This window comes from Rhinolophus sinicus, linkage group LG10 (assembly GCF_036562045.2).
Source record: "Rhinolophus sinicus isolate RSC01 linkage group LG10, ASM3656204v1, whole genome shotgun sequence".
NCBI classification, from domain to species: domain Eukaryota; kingdom Metazoa; phylum Chordata; class Mammalia; order Chiroptera; family Rhinolophidae; genus Rhinolophus; species Rhinolophus sinicus.
Genome location: NC_133759.1, coordinates 69,886,751 through 69,907,451, shown reverse-complemented (window position 1 = coordinate 69,907,451; position 20,701 = coordinate 69,886,751). Strand labels below are relative to the sequence as shown.

Here is a 20,701-nt window from a genome sequence, read left to right as displayed (position 1 = left end):
CGCAACATCATGTGCCCATTTGTGACACAGCAGTTGGAAAGTATTATAGTAAGGCAGGTGCTGGGCCTGAACGTCACACTTAAAGTACTCCCCGGTCCTGGGTGCTGACGTTGTAATTTGACCTTGCAGCTACACATGGGAAAACTTTTGTGCATAGAATACATGTGGATTGTTCAGAAGTCACAGATTCTAGGATGAGTTTGCAGGCTGGTGTCCACAGGCAAAAGTCAGATTCCTGTGGCCTGAGAAAGGGGCTGGGGTATGGGAGGTCAGCAGGAAGAAAGGCCCTGGAGTTAAGAGGGAAAAACTACAGAAGTCGTGTCCAGGCATTGAGTGTGGTGGAGCGTCAACAGTTTCTGACTGACTTGCCCTATCGGCCCAGTTCTGAGAGCTGAGAGCACAGAGGGCCAGCTGTCACAGACCTGCCTTGGGTGTGAAGGAGGGGGCGTGTGGCTGGCAATGGTGGGTCCCAGGGGAGGGGGAGTTGGGATTGGTGATCATGGATTCTTCTTCCAAGGAAAGAAAGAGCCATGGGACGATTCCAGGGTCAGAGACCTCCAGCCCTGTGCTGCTCAGTCACATGAGGCTATTGAGCACTCAGAATGTGGCTCTAAGTGGATGTGACAGTACCAAAAAAAGAGTGCAAAATAGCTCACTAATGATTTTTATATATTGTTTACATTTTGAAGTTATAATACTATCAAACAAACTCAGCAAGATGGGAGTATTAGGGGTTGGCCGGTTAGTCAAGAGTTGGGAGGCTTTGGCTAGAAATAAATGATAGATTTATTCAACGGTCTTAGAGTTTGCACACAGGGAACACAACTAGGCCAAAACCCAGAAGTGTTCTGAAGAAGACAGAAAGAGTTCTTACAGTAAAAAGTGCATTCCTGAGAATAATCAGCCCTGCATTCTTAGCCCTAGGACTGCTCCAGGATGGTTATCAGTCAGATGCCAGGCTGTCTGGATGGTGGATGCCAGGTGGTCTAGAGGATGGGTGCCAGGAGTTCTGGTCACATCTGGTGGCCTCGATAATGGGTGTCAGGTGGCCTGGTTATGTGAGTCCTTCAGGGGATAATCAGAGGGTTATCTGGGGGTCTGGTGTATGTCCAGAGGCATATCCAGGCGTTGACACAGGCCTGGAAAGTTCAAAAAGTTTAAGTTCCCAGGCTACTTAGAACAAGAATAGAGTCTTTATGCCTCAACGTTCATAATGTTAATCATTTTAGCAGCTTGGTTAAAGTGACTCCTTCACTCTAGGGATAAGGTAGGGATAAAGTATTCCCTACCTTCACTCTATCCTCAGTGCTATGGATATATTGGATGAAATAAAGTATATTGTTAAAATGAATTTTACCTGTTTCTATCCACTCTTTTTAAGGTGGCTACTAAAAAATATAAATTACATCAATTGGACAATGGGGAAGAGCCAGAGTGTTGGGAACTGAAGGATGACCAGGCGTTGGAGGTGGGGAGGGAGGGAAGAGGGGAACAGTTAAAGCTCTCAGAAGGTTTTAAGCAAAGGAAGATCATGAAGGTTTCCACATGGGGGGAGGGGCAACCATCTGACCTCTTTAGGCTGATTTGTATTAGTTTTGGTTTGAGAGTAAGATTTTCCAGAATTATTCCAAAATGCCAGTGTTTGAGTCTAACTTTCCTCCTGCCGGCACTCCCATATGCTTACTTCAGTAGTCACTGACCTCACAAATCCTTGCCAATGTGAGATCATTTGTTTAGCATGCTTTGGTTCATTTTATTCACTTAAATTCTGCCCTAGGACTTGAAACCTAGCAACATCGTAGTAAAATCAGACTGCACCCTTAAGATCCTGGACTTCGGCCTGGCCCGGACAGCATGCACCAACTTTATGATGACCCCGTACGTGGTGACGCGGTATTATCGGGCGCCCGAAGTCATCCTCGGAATGGGCTACAAGGAGAACGGTGAGTGCAGACGAAACTGGAAGAGGCTGAGGCGCTCAAAAATAGTGCTGTTCGTCATCACTAGTTTTCTCTCTTCCTGTGAATTGTATGAAATATAACGTGGGGACTGTATCATCCATAGATTATCAGAGTCCACAGATAAGAAATAATTAACTTTACGTTTCCATTACCTAAAACCATTCACTTTTGAAATTAATCCTTTTGAATGTTTGTCAAAGTATAACATACTTACGAGAATGCACACCTCGAGTGTACACTCGATGGGCGTGCCCACACACAGCACTGCCCACACACAGCACCGCCCACACACAGCACCGCCCACACACAGTACCGCCCAGTCTCAGCCCCCAAGGGAAGCCGTTGTTCTGATTTCTATCTAGCACCATAGATTGCTTTTACCTGTTTTTGAATTTCATATAAATGGAATAATACAATATGTTCTCTGTTGTGTAAAATTGGTGTTTTTTAAACATTCAAAACTTATTCCAGCAATATCGGAGCTCTTTCAAACTTAGCTTTTGACAAATTTGTCAGAAAGAGCGAAATCACATTTACTTTTTTAAAATGGCCTGAAAGTTGCCCCAGTCATCTGAAATGAGCTTTGTGTCAGGTTTATTGTAGACATTCTGTGACCTGTGCCCCCTTCTGAGAGACACAGCTCTGGGGGCTTTTGTTGTCCCCTGTGGAAGGAACAGAAAAGTAGATTCCTGGTTAGGTCTTCCACCCCACCCCCACCAGCAGGGGCACTAAATAGCCCTCTACTTGGCTATCTGAGGCCTGGGCTGCAGCTGGCCCCACAGAAGAGGGTGAAGGCCAGAAGTCAGCTGGAAGTTGGCTGGAAGTCTGGGCACCTGCCGGGGCCTCTCCTGGAGCCCAGAGGAGTAAGCCAGGCCCTGTGAGACCCTGCTCACTTGACAGTTTAGAAAAGGATCGCTCAGGAGGTGTGGGGTCCGTATTTTAACAACAGCTCCCACTGACAAGCTGGGTTTGTCTTTGTGTGGGAGGGGGTTTGAGGAGAGATGTGTGGGGTCTCCTGCTGGTTTTAATCACCTGGTGTTTGGTAGTGGACATCTGGTCTGTCGGGTGCATCATGGCAGAAATGGTCCTCCATAAAGTCCTGTTCCCGGGAAGAGACTGTATCCTTCACAGGGAGACCCTGCCATGGCAGTGGGGCCGGGGTGGGCGGTGGGCATGTGGCCTGAAACAGCTTTGTGTGGACAGGCACTTCTTGTTTCTGGGGTTTCGCTTGTGTTTTAAGCTGTAAAGTATTAAAATCTTTGGCACTAAAACCTAGATTGCTGCAAACTCATGGCTACAGTGGAGGTCAACAATCATTCATATTGTGTAAAGTTCACCCTTAGCGAGCAATTTGTTCTTCCATATTTGTGTGTTTAGTGCACTGTTAGAATTCCTTTTCCTCACCTTTGTTTTATTCATGGCACTTTATAATTTTATCATTTCATTTTATTTTCAGTTGATATCTGGTCAGTGGGTTGCATCATGGGCGAGCTGGTGAAAGGTTGTGTGATATTCCAAGGCACTGATCGTATCCTTCCCGGGACCTTCCCGGCATGCTTCCCACAAACACCAAAGGCAGCAGGAGCTCAAGGAAAATGTCATAATTCCAGATTGTGTTTTAAAGGGGCTTAATTATGCATGTTAAACTAGTGTCGCAAACCAAGTGGTTCAATTTTACATTTTCTTTTTTACTTGACTACCTGTTATGATTTTGTTGAGGTTTAGAGTTAAGTTAAACCAATTACATTAGCTCTTAATATTATCAAAAATAGCTTATAAGAAATTTATTTACTCTTTGATGAATGTATTCTGATATTTAAATGAAAATACTGTTTATTTAGTTCATTCAATTAATTTAACTAGGCAAGTTGCTATCTAACTTTAATAGGCCAGTATTCTTTTATAATTTAATTAATGTATTAGCTTGTTAGTTAACAGTATGTATTAAAATACTTTCCCCCAAAGTAAGAACTGATGCACAGTACATAAGACCTAAATGAAAAAGATTAAAAAGAAAGTTTCTGAGGAACAATATATGATAACTTTTCTTGTTTGTTATTCTGTCGACATTTGTAGACATTTTAAAAGATCCACCTAGAATGTTATTTGTGACACACGGGGAAATCTGAATAAATATAAAATGCAAAAGATTAACTTATCCTATGGTTAGGAAGTCATATTAATGGAATATAGCATAAAGGAGACTAGATATATAATAGATACAGTAGCTTGCTTTCCTCATGTTCTTCCATCTTTAATATTTTTTACTCTAACCTGGTTCTTCACATATGCCCTTTTCATTTGTGTTCTAACCACTTAGTATTTTCATAAGTCTTTGATTTTTTTTTTGTTATGAAAGCTTAAAGTGGTCTCTGTTCACTAGCAGATTGATGGTTTTTTTAAAAGGAACTCAAGCTGTGTAGTCAGTGTTTGTATGTATTTTATTAAAGTAATTTTAGTTTTTTATAATTTTATGAGGGTGATTTTCTTGTAATATAAATTCTTCACAACACAAACTTGGAATGAAAAGGTTTTATTCCTGTCATTTTATTTACCCTCCTTTACATTTTCCACATCACAGATTTTACGTGAAGTTAAATGCAGGATTTTATTTTATTTCTAATAAATTATTTAGCAGTTTTTCCTTGCCTTATCTTAGATTCACTTGTTTCAGATTGTAAGTAAGAGGGCCTTTATTTTGCAAGTAAACTCAATTAAAAAGGGAAAAGTTGATATATTCTAAAGATAATTTAGAAATATCTACTTATCATTCAGTTCTTATTCATTTTTTTGCCTTTCCATTTTTTATTAATTAAGAAATGTTTTCTTCAGAAAGTACAAAAGTGAAAAATGTGGGTACTTTTGGGTGATTATTAAGTAATTTAAAAATTCCTACATTACATATTAATATTTTGCAGTGTCAGTGATTAAGTTTTATATATATATACACACATATATACATGTTTATATACATATATACATATATATACATATATACATACATATATACATATGTATGTGTATATATATATATATATACACATACATACATATATGGTCACCTAATGTCATTCTCAGAACATACACAGAGATTAACATTGTTTTCCAAAGATCATTTTGCCAACTTTTTCAAACATTAGCTTAAAAATTACTAGGCTAGAAAATGATTCTGGAAAACAGACTGCAGTTCTCTTAAATTTGCGTTAGATTTGTGCCTGGGATAGAAAAGGAACCCCTGTCCCCACATGGCCTGTAAGAAAGAGAAAGTTCTAGCCAAGCCAGCGTGGACCCAAGTTCTGACTCCCGTGGGGTGGCTGTGTGACCTTGAGGAGTCTGGCCTTCTGAGCCTTGGTTCCTCTTTGGTACAACGAGAGCACAGTGGTGCCTTCACATGCCAGGATGTCAGCCAGGCTTGTTGGGACTGTCCTCCCCCTGCCCCCCCCCCGCCCCGTAGTCTATTGACATGACCCTTTACCATGAATCCAGTAGATACTGAGCGCCCACCCTTTCCTAGGCTCCCATCTGACTTACGTTGGAAAAGGGTGACCCTGCCGCTGAGCTGAGGGTTGACCTGAAAAGGCAAGGACTGAAGCAGGAAGACCAGAATGGAGGGAGTGAGGTGGGGAGAGGGCTGGAATGCTGCATCTGGTTTGAAGCTCAACCCCTCAGAGAGCCTTGGTAGGGTTTTGAGACGCTGTCAGGCAGTGGAGATACGGAGCACGAAGCTCAGGAGAGAGGTCGGGGATGGAGAAATAAACGTGGAATCTGCCAGTACTGTGTAAAGCCTGGAGACTGGTATGAGTGCAGAGAGAGAAGAACAAAGGAGGAGGACTAAGCCCCCTGGGGTGGCAGAAAAAACAGGTGCAAGAAAAGGAAAATAAGAGGCCCCCTCCCAGAGAGGAAGCCAGGAGGCCAGGAAGGGAGTTACTGAGGGAGGCTGGTTGACCAGTCTAAAAGGTGAGAGCTGTGAATGGAGCACTGAGTGAGGGATGGTCAGTGGCAGCCTTGATGAGCCCAGTTTTCGTGGAGTGATGGGAGGAAAGCCTGAAGAGAAGAAGTTTCAGAGAGAACCAGAGGTTGGGTATTAGAAATGCGAGCATAGACAACTTTTCCGCTGCACGCGGGAATGGTAGCTAATGGGCCAATGTGGGGCCAAAAGACAGTAGCTGTTGTTTTAACATAAAAAGCTGATGTTTGAGTGGTGACGGTGCACCAGCGAGACGGAGCAGTAGGTGTGGGCTGGGTTTCACATTTGGGCTACATAGGTAAATACAACACAGGCACAACTCTGATTCGTCCATAGGTATGAACAGAGGAGTGAAGAAAGAATAGGCTAATGATTTGAATGTCCAAAACCCATTTCCTGAGCGAGCACGTCAGTGGAAGTCTGACGTTCTGGAAGAACTGAATGCTGTTCTTCGGAAGAACGTGTCTGCTCCCTAGGTTCTTTCATGATGATGTAATTTCATTTTCTAAGACATACCTCAATTAGTCACTTTTTTAAGCTGCTGTTTTGTGATTTTTTCTGGCTTGCATTCCCTTGTATAGTTGTTGAGAGTGTCAGAATCACTTCCCACACTCATTAAGCCCTCTGTGAAATAGACAAAGCTGATATCGTCTGCATTTCACAAATAAGGAAGTGGAGAACCAAGGGAGCTTGACTGCCCAACACCTGAAGAGTGTCTAGTGCTCAGTGGCATCTGAAACCCAGGTCATGCACTTTGAAAGGAAATAAAATGCACCCCTAGGTACAGCAGTGCCGGCTGGGGTCAATGCCAAGTAAAACAGAGTGACCTCTGAAAGTTACTGCTCAGTGTAAGCCCAGCTTCAGGAAGGCCTATGGCCTCCAAGGAAGGGACAAGGAGAGGGTTCAGGAAGCCCAGAGCCCTGGCTTCTGCCCTGGCTTCTGTACCTCTGTCACATGCCACAGCCACCAGGCCAGCCTCACAGGGCTTCGCTTCATCAGCTGTGAGCTGAGGGGTCCCACACATCTCCCCACTTGAGGGCGCTTTAGACCTAGCATAGCTTTAGTACAAAACTAATTTCAATTTGCCTATGTAGTTACTGTCTAATTCCATGTTTAAGCATTTCTGTCATCAATATTCTTCAGTTACAAGATAACTTTATTTTGATCTAGAATGGAAAGGCATATAGAGCTCATTGTGTTGATGTAATAAACCGTGATCATAGCTTATAAAGAGGCGGAGTGTAAGAGTTTTTCTAAATGGTCTAAACTTGGAAACCCAAACCTTATTTGAATATTATTCAAAATGCTCCTGCCAATGCGGTGGGGTGGCCTAGTTAATTATTTGTCAGCAGGTCTAAATATAATTTTAGTTTTTCTTTGAATGGTGCTACTTCATGTAATATGAATATAAGGTATTTTCAGTTGTATTTTCCTCAAGAGACCCCTTAGATATTGATCAGTGGAATAAAGTTATTGAGCAGCTAGGAACACCGTCTGCAGATTTCATGAAGAAACTTCAGCCAACTGTGAGGAATTATGTAGAAAACAGACCAAAGTATCCTGGAATCAAATTTGAAGAACTCTTTCCAGATTGGATATTCCCATCAGAATCGGAACGAGACAAAATTAAAAGTAAGATATCTTCTTGTACTTGTTTTCATAATCTGGGTGAAGCTTTCATTTTTCATGTTTACATTAAAAAATCTGTGAACACTAGGAGATAAAATAGTTAAATCCTCAAGTAAAGCCATTTCCAGGCTAGAATGAAGGCATTGCAGAGAGAAAGCAAAAGATGTAGTTTTGTCCTCAATAAAATAGCTTAACCGAAGCCTTTGGCCAAAATAAAAATATTCCCATCAGTCTGAAAGACTCTTCTGTTAATTATAGCAATTGGAATTCAAAAAGTTGTCAGGTTTAAAGAACACTAGAATAAAGATCTAGCCCAGTTGAAGGGTCAGAAACCAAATTAAAGTAGTTCAGTAAAAAAGGCCCACCCCTTCTCCTGTGCCCGTCACGAAAATGCAGTTTAAGGGAGAATAGATTTGTTTCTCTCCACATCAAGGTAAGCTGCACCTCAATCAGAAAAGCCCCTCTCCTCTTTGCCTACACATGTGAATTTGAATTGCTGAAACCTAGATGAGCCTTGTATTTAACCAAGTGATTGAACTTGTTGGGTTTTTTCTAACTGCTATTCTCGAGATTAAAAAAAAAAAAAAAAGAAACGTGTATGTTGCCAACACTTTGTAAAGGTGGGCAACGCAGAGGCACCTGCCAAGTGTAAGACTGTTGTGTGGCTTAAAAGCTCTCTTCTCATTTTATTTTGCTGTGACATCAGGGAAGATGCTTGCCCATGCTTCATGCCTGCACTGTTGGCGACGCCACCCTTAGCTCAGCTCCTGCGCCCTCCCTGGCCGGGCTGCTGAGCCTGGGCCCAGCCTCCTCTCCCAGACCTAGAGGCTGAAACCACACTTGAAATCCTGGTTTCTAGGAAAGGGACTTCCTCTTAAAGAAAAAGGCTCTAATGATCTTGAACCTATCAAAAAAATCTCAAAGTTAATGCATCTTTGTGCTATTTGTGCTGTCACGTTTACATATTTTGCCATGGATAATGCACACTTTTTTTGCCCAAATTTGTGAGGGAAAAATAAGGATGCACATTATGCATGGGTAGTACTAATTCCGTATCTATATAAATGTTTTCAATTCTTTTATTTATGCTTATGAGTTAAAAGTGTAACTAGAAAAAAAAAGTATAACTCTAGAAATCAATAACGATGTACATATACAGAATAATACACTGGAATATGATAATTAGTTTTGTTGAACTTACGATGAACTTGCAACAATGAAGAGTTCTTGGCCTTCTATGATGCATAAATATCATAAATTTGTTACCGGTACATAAAATTTCTTGTACCTTGTATCTGTTCTTGTGTTTTGTAATTATGGTAAAATTTTCTTGTACCATAATATGTTAAAAATAAATGCTAAAATTCCTTTATAATACAAAAAACAGGTACCTAAATGTAAACAAATAAAAATTTGAATTAAAAAATTAAAAGGAAAAATTTTTTTACCTGAAATTTTGGGCCCAAAACGTAAGTGCACATTATATACTGGAGCACATTATACATAGCAAAATACAGTAGTTCTTTATTGTGAAATTTTCAGATTAACAGCATTAGCTATTAACCTAATACTTATTTTCACTCTAGCAAGTCAAGCCAGAGATTTGTTATCAAAAATGTTAGTGATAGACCCTGACAAGCGGATCTCAGTGGACGAAGCTCTGCGTCACCCTTACATTACTGTCTGGTATGACCCTGCCGAAGCAGAAGCGGTAAGCAGCTCGGGTGGGAAGACTTGCGTGTAGAGGCAGGGCTTAAGTTACCTTGGTCTTATGTCTGTCAGTCTGGAATAGCTACATAAGGAGAACAAGTCCTAGAGACCATGTGGCAGCGGTCCCCACTCCTTTGGCACACTTGTTGCTGAGGCTGTAGCTCAGAGTACCTTAGGGGTGAATATGTGTGTGCTGCAATAACATAATCACCTTTATGGATGCAGGTGCTGACGCGTGGTCATCATATCACCATTTTTAAGCCTCCATTGTGTACCTGGCAGTGTGCCTTAGGCTCTGCTTCCATCATCTCCTTTAGGCACCCGGTCAGTCTAAGACACTCCCTGAAAATCACAAGTCTGTCCTTCCCAGAGGCACTGCTGGGGAGCTCCACTTGGGAGCTGGTTCACGTGCATTTCTCTGTAGCAGCACTGTTTGGATGGTCTTTAGCTGTGAGTGAGGGAACCATGTAGTGGCATGCTTAGTTCATGCCATCAGTGGGATACACTTTTATGTCTTGGCCTATGGATTGACTGCCATTTTAAACATTGTTTTATATGAAAAGAAGCCAATATATAAACATGTGATTTTTAATCAGAGTTTTGGAATAGTGCATTGATGAGTTGGGGGCTGGGTTTGGAGTTTTATCAGGAAGAACTGCAAGCCTGAATACCTCTGTGTTGCTTTGTCAGGTGGATCTCTAGGAAGCAGCCTGTGATGACTCATTTTATAATTACATTTGAGCAGATATCTTTAGAGTATTTTGAGGTCATGTGATTATAAAGAGAACCATATTAGCTCTATTTTTGTTTTCATTACTTTTTTTCTTAATTATTTTGAAACTGATATAATACCACACTTGTGAAGAAGTCTTTCATAAGCCATATTTGAATAAAATTACATGCATATCATAAATCCATTAGGAGTTTTCCAAGTGGTTCTACCTTTTTCTTCATGCCTCATTATTTTGTTAACTGTTGACTTTACATGTAATTTAATTTTTAGCCACCACCTCAAATTTACGATGCCCAGTTGGAAGAAAGAGAACATGCCATTGAGGAATGGAAAGGTAAGGACAGAGCTGATTTTGATTCTTTCTTATTACTTGAAGACCTATAAAGGGACAGCTTTTCACGTTCAACAGTAGCCTTTGGGGGCAGGGATGAGAAACCCTGCAGCCCAATTTTCTTCCCACGTCTCAGGAGAAGAAGAACTTGAAGACAGCAGAATTAGAGAGAAACATCTATGAATTGTATATTATTTGCTTCAAAAGAAAAAAAGAAGGGCTTTTTCACATGATCTTGCATCATCAAATCTTGGCTTGTAAATAAAACTCAGTAATTGTATCACACTTACCTTGATTACATGTTGCAAAATCTTGAGTAACCCCAATTTACAGGTCCCTGTAAAGCAGCCATGGGGAAGCTCCCTGGGGTGGTGTGAACGTCAGCTGTATTTATAAGCTGAGTAGTTGTGTATATGTTTTAAAATACAATTTGGGCAAAATTGCACATCAAAAATACGCAGTTTTTATTGCCACTATAAGATTAACCAAACAACCCACAACAAACTAAACCAGTAATAAAGAGACTAAACTAACGATTTTTCATTAAAAAGCAGAATCAGTAGTAATTGAGAACCATGGTCAGCACAGGTCAAGCCTGGTGATGCAACGTGGCCACCTGCATGAGCGTTGCACACAGTGACCTGCAGGGTGTGGATGCAGCCACACTCCATGGAAAAGGCTGGCTCATAGGCCTCAGGATATACTTGCAATGTGCTCATTTTATTTCACGAATACTAAAATTTAAATAATAGTTTACTTAATAGGAATTCGTTTTTGTCACAAATGAAAATTGAGGAAAACTGAGGTTGAAGCCATGAGATAAGTTAGGTATCTGGATTCATTTCTGGGCAATCTGGAGGGGCTCTAGCCCACATGTGGACACTGGTCACGTTTGGAGAACCACAGTAATGACAGAGAAGCACGTGCAAATGGGTGTGAGAATACCAAACACTTTAAAATGTTCCGTGAACACCACTTTGCTAGGTGTCTCTCTCCCCGCCCCCCAACCCTTCTCTCAAACCCCCTCGTGGATCCAGAACCATCTATATTTTGGGCTGCCATCATAGTTGGGTTGAAAAAATGTAATGGATCAAAACTTGGGTGTTTTGGCCTAGGTCGACTAAATATTTCTGAATTAACTGAATATCACAATTAAAATAACACATTGTGGTGCCCATGGGGTGGCTCAAATTGGTTTGGAAGCAGGGTTTACAGATGCAGGAAACTGGCAAGCCTATAACCTGCATTTCTGTTTGCAGAGCTGATTTACAAAGAAGTAATGGATTGGGAAGAAAGAAGCAAGAATGGTGTCGTAAAAGATCAGCCTTCAGGTTAGTCATCGCTTTCCTGGTGTGACACACTTTTCTCTCCTTGTTTGGCTTCTGCAAATGGCAGCATGCATTAACGCCAGCTTGGCCGGCACTGGATTTGAGAAGTGCTTGCGTGAACTAGTATCCCCCATTCTGGTTTGTCCTGAGGGTGGCAGCTAACATTATACTGCAGGCCAGGCAGCAAACTAACCTTGTTATAAACATTTGTGTTTCATCCTTGCAACAGCTGCTGTCAGCTCCACTTATAGATGAGGAAACTGAATTTAAAGCCTTTTCGATGTGCGTGACCCTCTTTGTACTGGCCCCACCCAGTTAAAAAAGAAAACTAAGGTGAATCTAGGTAAAATGGAATTTGGCTGTCTCTTGAGAAAATTGTTCATCTAGTTATCCCATTTTTCTCCTGGACCTACGTAGTGGTAGAAGCCTGACTAGCCACAAGGTAACTATATGGTCACCAGAGACGTAACACGTGGTCTTAACATACATCTGTAGGATGCTACCTGTTTCCTACATGAAACTCTTCAGATATATTTATTCCCTCCACTTCCAGTGGGAAGCGTGCACGCACACGCAGAGGTGTAGTTTGCACTGCTTCTTATTCTAGAATTTTCTACTCAGCATGACATATGTGTCTAGCATCCAGAGGTTATAGGACTTCAGCACAAGTTGAGGTACTTCTTGTTAACTAAGCACAAATTTCAGGCTGCAAACACTGACCTCTGAGAGCCTGGATGTTTAATTTTTGTTCAGACCAGACTGAAATATGGATAGTAGGAAACAGTATAGCTTCATTTGCCTTCAAATATCCATTTGGGGGATTTCTAAAAAAAAAAAAAAAAAAAAAAAAAAAAGTCTACTGCATTTTTACCCCTTTCTTGTTTATTTGTTTGTATACAGTCCTTATTTTAAAAGGTGTTTTTATTTGAAAAGAATTCTTCAAAGGTTGATGCTTTTTTTCCTTGGACTAAGTGTTTATGATTATAATTGGAATGTCTGATGACGCCTGAGTCCCATTTGGGCCTAAGCCTTTTGTAATACTGATAATTTTAGGATAAATTCAGCAGTTTTCTTTTAATATCTTTTTTAAACCAGCAGGCATTTTTATGTAGTTAACATGATCATACATGAATGCATACATGATGCTTAGCCACTGGGAAGAAAAAGAGAATGTTACAGGGGAGGACAGGAGTATTTGGGACTCAGAGCCTAAAGAAAGACGCAAGGAAAAGTTCAAAATGTACAGTCGACTAACTTCTTGTCTGTACTAATAGGATAGGAAAGTGCAAAAGGACAGCGAGGAGTGGCCCGAAGTCTCACTGCCTGGATTTGTAGCAGTGTCGTGCCTCAGGTTTTATGATGTTTGGTTTTCTTAGCACAGATGCAGCAGTAAGTAGCCACGCCACTCCTTCTCAGTCGTCATCCATCAATGACATTTCATCCATGTCCACTGAGCAGACGCTGGCCTCAGACACTGACAGCAGTCTCGATGCCTCGACGGGACCCCTTGAAGGTTGTCGATGATGAGTTAGGAATAGCAAGCTTGTCGTCAGTGAGGAAGTCTCGCCTCCCTGGGCCTGAAATGCTCGGGAGTTGATGGAGCCACATAGAAAAACCCCATGTTCTGCATGTAAGAAACACGACGCCTTGCCCCTGCTCAGTCCGATAGGGTTGCCTGCCTAGATTATAAAATGAAGCAGGTTGTGTCTGAAGAAAAAAAGTGCAAGCCACACTTTTAGAGATTTTGTTCAAGGTCATTTCAGGTGAGCAATTAGAATGGATGAAGTTTTTCAAAGTTGTACGGTAATAGTAGTGACAATTTCTCATCCTCGGTAACTGTTGGGACTTATATGCATGTGACCACAAATGCTTGCTCCAACTTGCCATCTAGCACTTTGGAAATCAGTATTTAAATGCCAAATAGTCTTCCAGGTAGTGCTGCTTCTAGAATTATCTCTTAATCCTCCTAAGTACTTTGGTGTCTGTCCAGAAAAAATAGATTTATGTGTGTTAATTGGCCACCATCATATTATCATATCTCACCTTCTCTTATGGTATGATTTATTCTATCTTTTGTATTTTGGAAGGAATATAATTAAATCTATTTAATAAATGAAAAATAGAACTTTTCTTAAATTTGTCATGTTTGGGGCTGAGAATTATCCCTGCTAAAACCAAGACACTTACATGCATTCTTTGTCCTCTCCAGATCGTCTTAGTCTGGGGTGGCTGTACATTCAGCTTTACTGTGTGATAAAATTTTAAGTTTTGTGCTGCTTAAGTTACATATGCCTTTCAAATCCTTATTATTGACTTATTAATTTAAAATGCTACCTAGACATTCACCTTCTTTATTAGCCACCTAACAGTCCATTTCGATGATGGCAGATGGATCCTGAATCCGTTACCTGCTGTTAGAGTAGAATTTTAGGAAACGATCACTGAAGGTGACCACAGGTGCCTACTCAGTGCTCGCTCTGCCTGAGATAGGACCGGCCCGTTCTGACCTTCTGTCAGTCACGGTGCACATGACCTCGCAAGGCAGCGTTTCCCTTTTGTAACACAACGTTCTTACTTTCGCGCTTTACTGAAAGCTTTTCTCGCTTTACTGAAAGAAACCACCTGAATCCCCCATGGTCTGTTGTCGGCAGCAGGGTTGATTCTGAACGCCTGCTTGTCATCCTCCACTTGGTGGCAGCATCGCCTTTTCCTCAGGGAATCATGAACGTTCTGGGAAAACTCTTCAGAGGGACATGGAGGAAATGCCCATAAAAGTAGTGACTAACTAGTGAATATTTCCCAATTTAAAACTGCTCACCTGAAATTGATACTTTCAGACTTTTTGATGTGGAAATTATTCAGAATTCACTAAGATACTGAGTACTGAAGTGTCACTGCAGAAATGGAGTTGTGATGGTCACACTTTGGCTGCCTGTGCTCATAATGCTTTTTCCTTAAGCTTATTCTGTTACAGATTCATATCTTGTGTTTAATTATTTTAGAAGCTGTTGGGTCAACATTCTATAGAATTGATCTTAGGAGGAACTTTGATAAGAAAGTTTATTATAAATATTATCTACAATATATGAGTCTCTGCACCAGTTGTATCTTATCGATTGGTCTTATCACTGGAAAGTGGAACCTTTGATGAGCAAAATTAATATTGAAGTAATAAATCATTTTATATTGTTTATATTGTGAGGTTTAGACACATTCAAGTACAAGATGGAAACACTAACTTGGACTGAGGCAGAAGCATCTGTTACAGGACTGGGACAATTTTGGTTTTGGAGGCCTGATGATATAATGAAGAAAGGTATCACTATACATGTAAAAGCATCGTAAAGTGGCCTTCTCCCTAATGTACATTCTTCAAAAAGACTTTACTAAATTTATCTTTAAAAAGGAAAACAAAGAGAGGGGATTGTTTTTAAAATGCATTGTCTACCCTGGGCTTATGTAAATGCAGCAGTGTGCTGAGGGCGCATTGAGGTCCCACTTGCCAGGCGCTATTCGTAGGTGGAGCTGGGTGCCCCACAGATTGGCTCTCAGCTCTCATTGCTCTGTGTGGTCTCTAAGGGAGCCCGCATCAGCCTGGGCAGGTTTCCTGCCAAAGCCACCTTCCACTGGGTAGCGGAGAGTGCACCTAGGACAGGCCACAGGCTGCAAACCGCAGAGCTCCGTGGCAATGCCTCACAGCTCCTGGGTCCTCCCTCCTGAGCAAGCTGTGCCGGGTCCTGGTGCAGGACGCACAGGTTCAAACTGGTCACTATGGATGAATGCCGATGTGGATAAGAACTGAAAATGTGCTCCATTTACATCTTCTCTATTTTATTTTTGTAATTTATATTGTACACAACCCTAGAAGTAACTATTTTGGACACATATTTTTATAAACCAGGTAATTTATTATTAGCCTGGAATTTGGACTAGGTTTGTTTCGTTCGTTGGTTTTGTTTTCACTCAAATTGGAAATGACTGCCTCCTCTATGCTGGATCTTGACTTCAAGCGCAGGTGCAGAGAGCAGACAGAGTCTGTCAGACTAAGCAAGCATTCTAGAAGCACATGCTGCTCAGTGCTGATCAGCTGTGGTCCTGGAAATGCAAGTATCACTCGGTTCTTATCTTTGGAATGTGAAGCTCAGAGCCGCAGGGCTGAAAGGAGAAGCCCTCGGCAGGGCCGGTAGAGAACAGCCAGGGTCCCTAGTCAGAAGGCTGCATGCGATGCTGGTTCCACCAGGATGTGATGCTGAGAGTCTTGGTGGTGACGTCGGGTCATCGGCTGATTGCTCATGTGACGCCCCCTGGTGTTTCACGTCGGTCCTAAATACAGGTGTGGCCTTTCAGATCACATCTCAAACATAACATTGCCTGATGTTTTATAATAAAATATATTATGTGTGTTTTGATTGGTGAAAATAATACAGATACGTTTTAAAAGAGAAGTGTATAGCATGTCCAGTTTTTGTGTGTTTTTAAGTGACAATTGACTGTATATTTCTACATCACCATCTCTGATTACAGATTTAACGTGAACACAGGTGGATGTTGGAGTGTCATCATTTCAATCAATATTAGCAAAGGTTTTTTAATTGAAAAGCAAAACCTTTCAGTTAGATCGCTTACTGAAGATATTCTGCAAGTTCCTGAATCTACGTCTTCAAAGTCACGCAGTATAAAATTACATATTCAGAGCCTTGGGGTAATTGTTTGCACACAAGGTGTAGCCAGGAGACCCCACTGGGGGTGTGCTCTGATCTCAGCCGACGGCCCTCGGGGTGCCCAGGTGCTTGTGGTTTGTGCACGGGGTGGCACTTGGATTTCACTTCGGGTTTCGAGGCACTTTGGGACATTCACTACTTAAACCTCAGGAGTAGAAGGGCCCTTAGTGGCTCACTCTCTTTTCTCCACCTAAAGGGGCGAGAGTCATTCCTGACCAATGAGTATCAATCTTATTCTTAAAGGTTTCTGAAGAGGGAAAACATGTCTCTTGATATTCATCTGGGTTCCATTTGTCTATCTCACCCCCTTCCCATTTTCATTGTAGACCGTCCTGAAATATTTCTTATTTATTGACTGAAATGATACATGTGCGTGGGTGGGGGAAGGGGTAATATTTCAAAATAGCTGGATACCGTCCTGAAGATTCATTCTGTGGCTACTTGTGTGAATTTGAGCATAAGGTTACCTTTTACAATAAGGCAGTTCTTTAATATTTTTTGTTTTTAATCAGGTAACTTGGTAACTGAATCAGTAATAATAGTGACAGAGTGGCCAGTGACGTCTCCCCGTCACATGACCATGATTTAAGAAGGATGCACCTGTTATGGCCATTGGGAACTTGTCATTCTCTGTGCCCTCAAGGCACAGGGCCACACACTCCACAGTTTTAAATGAAGGTTTTGGGGCCCAGGGTCCTTATGAGCAAGGATGTTGGACACCATTCTTTCTCTGCCTTGGTGCTTTAGAGTTGGGGGAAAGTCAGAATCACTTCTCTACCCCCTACCCCCAACCCCACATGATAACCAGGAGACTGCAGCCCCTGGCCCAATCAGGAAGGGGGCCATAGATTTGCCCTCTGAGTGTTGATTTCACTCTTCTTTTAGTCATAAACACCGTTGAGATGCTAGTGAAAACGGATCCTCTCCCTAGATAAATGTCATGAGCACAGAATTTTGCCAAAGTTTCCAAAGAATCCTGGACCCTGGTGGACGCCACAGTAAGAGCTCCTTTCTAGAAGCAGCTGCTACATGCTTCGTGTTCTTAGCAGGAAGTGGATCCTGCAGGAAGGGTTCTGGGGGCCTTTTCTAGCTCTGACATTTTTGCACACAGTTCTCAGGACATCTTTACTCTGAACCCCAGCACTAGCCCCTATTCTTAGTAGGTGCCCAAAAGAGAACAGAGGGGCTTAGTTGCAATGAAATGGATTGTTTCCATCATTCCTTCCTTCTACGGTGCATGGCTGAAATGTAAGAGCTGGAGGCTTGTAATATAGACTTCCTGGAAACAGAATTAAGTGCATCTCTTCCTTTTAAAGAAGTCATTCTGTGTGGAGCTTTGAAATAAACCCTTGACTTTACCTAAAACCCTATTTTAAATTGTTGATTTTCCAATAATATTGTCTCCACTTCTCTCATGACTTCCCTGAGACTTGCTTTGAATTTTCACAAGCATGCTTTTATTTACACGCTTAGATGTCATACAGAGTGAGAATGGATGGAGACCATCCATTCTCTGGTTCACACCCCCATTCAGGGCAGGAATTGACCTGAAGAGGTCACCTGGCCTCTGCTCAGATGGTTTTAATAAGGAAATGCCTTTGCTACTAAATTTTTAGTAGTTTTGACTGTTTGAAAGTTCTTTTGTAAACTGAACGGAAACCTGGCTCCCACAACTTCCAACCATGGGTAAAACAGAGTGAGTCGGACCCATCTTATGAGACAGGCTTTAATACGTTAGTTGGAAAGGTAAGCTCCAAGTCTTCCCTTCTCTACATGAAACTCAAAGTTCTTTCAGCCCTTTCATATGAAAAAGCCCCAGAGCCTCACCTCCTCGGTGCATCCTAAAAGTATGGGCCCAGAAGTCAACATAATATTCCAGATACAGCCTGAGCAGTGCGTCGTCCAATCAAGGGCCCCCGCTAGTTAACGCAGTCTCGGGTGGTCTTCACTTTAACAGCCATGTCACACTGGGAGCCTGGAGCCCATCAGAAGTACTGGATTTTGTGATGTTGCAGTTAATCCTGACTCTGTCATCCTTCATACGCATTCTCTTGGCAGCTTGTGATATCCGTCAGCTTTATGAGCATGAACATCCCTTCTGAAAATTCATCCAAGTGACAACTGACAGTCTTGAGTGGCAGGACAGCCTTAAGGCAGACCCCAGCAGTCGCAGTGCCAGGACCCAGGTGGCCAGCACTTTGTCACCTCCTCAGGCGGCCCCTCAGCTGAACAGCGTCATGTTCAGCCGTGTGCAGTGCTCTTTTGCCGTGAGCTCTGCAGGAAGGATCTGGCCGGATGTCGCGCAGACATGGTGAACGCGCTCCGGCAGCATTCTCTGATCTACTCGCGGTCACATTTCAAGCAAAGAAATGAATTTGGCACCAGGCACTGGTTCTCAGAGTTCCTTCTTTATTTTCTCTTGGGGGGAGCCAGTGGGGAGTGTCAGCTTTCCCTTCCATAGCCACACGTTTGCTATCCTGTGGCCAGTTGTCCCAGTGTGTGCAGGTTGCTGAGTGGGGAAGGGGACAGGACAGAAGCATGTGGTGGCCTTATTTTGTCTCGGTGTGAATAAGGAAGTGATGTCCTGAAGTCTGTGTAGCCTGATCCCACAAAGGGCCTTGCGGCCTGACACCAGCAGCCCCGTCCGTGGGGCAGGGCTGGCCCACACTGGGTCTGACCTCAGTGCTTGGTCACCATGCCTTTGTTGAGTCTTTGTTTTTCTTTTCAACTAATAGCAGCTATGCTCTTGGTTTTCATTTGATTTTAATCTGGGCTAAAGCTTTATTCAGACTTTCACTAATTAAGTTTGGGCAGCTCTCCATTTCAAAGTTGATTTCTTAGGTTTTCGTAAGTAGTAAATTATCATACTAAAGATGCTAAGGCATCTTAAATATATTTAGCAAAAAGCAAGACAGAGTTTTGAAAGTGAGTTCAGTGTTCAACTCGGGAGCTTAACAAAAGAGCAACAGAGCAAGCCCAAAGACGGAAGTGAGGAAGGATAAAGAAGAGGGCCGGGACTAGAAAGCACGTCGTCCGTATGGACTTAGTCCTCTCCACAGTTCCTATGAGGTCGGTATTATTATCTCCATTGTAAAGTTGGGGAGCCAAACGCCAGAAGAGGAGGTGAGTCCCCACAGCCATGTATGCAGAGGCGGGGCCTGAGGCCGGAGGATGGCACTAGGCCCATGCTCTTGGCTGCTAAGTGTTCTGGGGGAGTCCAGAAAACCTGGAAGGACCGGTGACTATCAGAGAAAGGGAAGTGGTCATCAAAGTCAACCCCCACCCCGAAATACTCTCCAGAACACATCAATCTTACGGGTCAGTTTTTACTCAACTTTAAAGACACAGACAAACCCTGTCTTACCCAAGATTGTCAAGCCACCCAACTCAGTTTAGGAGGCTGCTATCATCTTGATAAATTGGATAAGGACAGGTCAAGATCCCATGGTCTCTTCACAGATGCTAACTGAATCCATCATCTTATGGTTTATTCCAAAATGCAAGGGTGACTCTACTGTTTCAATAAATAACCTATTTTTGGTTTTTATGCTCAGAAAACTCTGAGCATTTAAAAAAAAAAAAAAAAAGTTTTCTTTGGCCTTTGGGGAGTGGCAGGACTTATTCGGGGAAGAGCAAGAGAAGGCCACAGATGTCAAATGTCCTAAAACCACCTCCTGATGGAAACCGAGGGGAGGGTAAGGGCACTGTCCATGTGCACGCGTGCATGTGTGTGTGTGTGTGTGTGTGTGCAGGTGAATGTGTGTGTGTGTGCAGGTGAATGTGTGTGTGTGTGTGTGTGTGTGTGTGTGTGCAGGTGAATGTGTGTACAACAGAAATTCGTGGTATAACACCAGTGTGGTACCGCCTGGTACCCAGCAGAGCCGGGGTAGCTAGGGCTGTGGGGCTGCGTGCAATGAGAGGACACAGTGGCTGTGGACCAAGTCTGAGCCTGCTGAGTGCAGCCGGCCAGCACGGATGGGAGCTGGTGCATGTCCCTTGGGCCTGCGAACCGCCCCCCCCCCCGCCCCCTTCCGCTCTAGAAATGGCGAGCAGCCTGGGGAAACCTGGTCGCCTCTGCACAAATCAAAATGCATCCTTCCATACCAGGTAGCACGTCAGTACCCCTCAGCTGGGCTGTGATGCTTCCCCAGGCTCCCCACTTGTAGGGCCCCTCCTGTCCCCTTGTTCCCTCACCCAACCACATGCCATCCTTTCATTTTCGACAACTGCCTGCCAAACCGCCCCTGTGCCATAACTAAGACACACATGCCTACCTCTGGAGACCTCCCTCTAAGGCTGCAATCAAGTACTTAATCCAGCT

General features: G+C 42.7%; 1 protein-coding gene across 5 annotated transcripts in view; it reads left to right on the top strand.

Moving 5' to 3' along the window:
* MAPK9 (mitogen-activated protein kinase 9) overlaps window positions 1-16,200 on the top strand; it is a 49,597-nt gene extending 33,397 nt beyond the window's left edge. For 2 of the 5 annotated variants that reach the window (XM_074313350.1, XM_019716975.2), the window contains 7 exons: window positions 1,778-1,943; window positions 3,418-3,489; window positions 7,378-7,560; window positions 9,144-9,268; window positions 10,271-10,334; window positions 11,591-11,662; window positions 13,041-16,200. In XM_074313350.1, the coding sequence (XP_074169451.1) occupies window positions 1,778-1,943; window positions 3,418-3,489; window positions 7,378-7,560; window positions 9,144-9,268; window positions 10,271-10,334; window positions 11,591-11,662; window positions 13,041-13,183 (825 nt within the window). In that variant the 3' untranslated portion in view covers window positions 13,184-16,200. Of the gene's footprint in view, window positions 1-1,777; window positions 1,944-3,007; window positions 3,080-3,417; window positions 3,490-7,377; window positions 7,561-9,143; window positions 9,269-10,270; window positions 10,335-11,590; window positions 11,663-11,888; window positions 12,480-13,035 lie in introns of those variants that run through there. The other 3 variants (XM_074313353.1, XM_074313351.1, XM_074313352.1) reach the window with 3 other exon arrangements.
* Window positions 16,201-20,701: the final 4,501 nt, after the last annotated feature.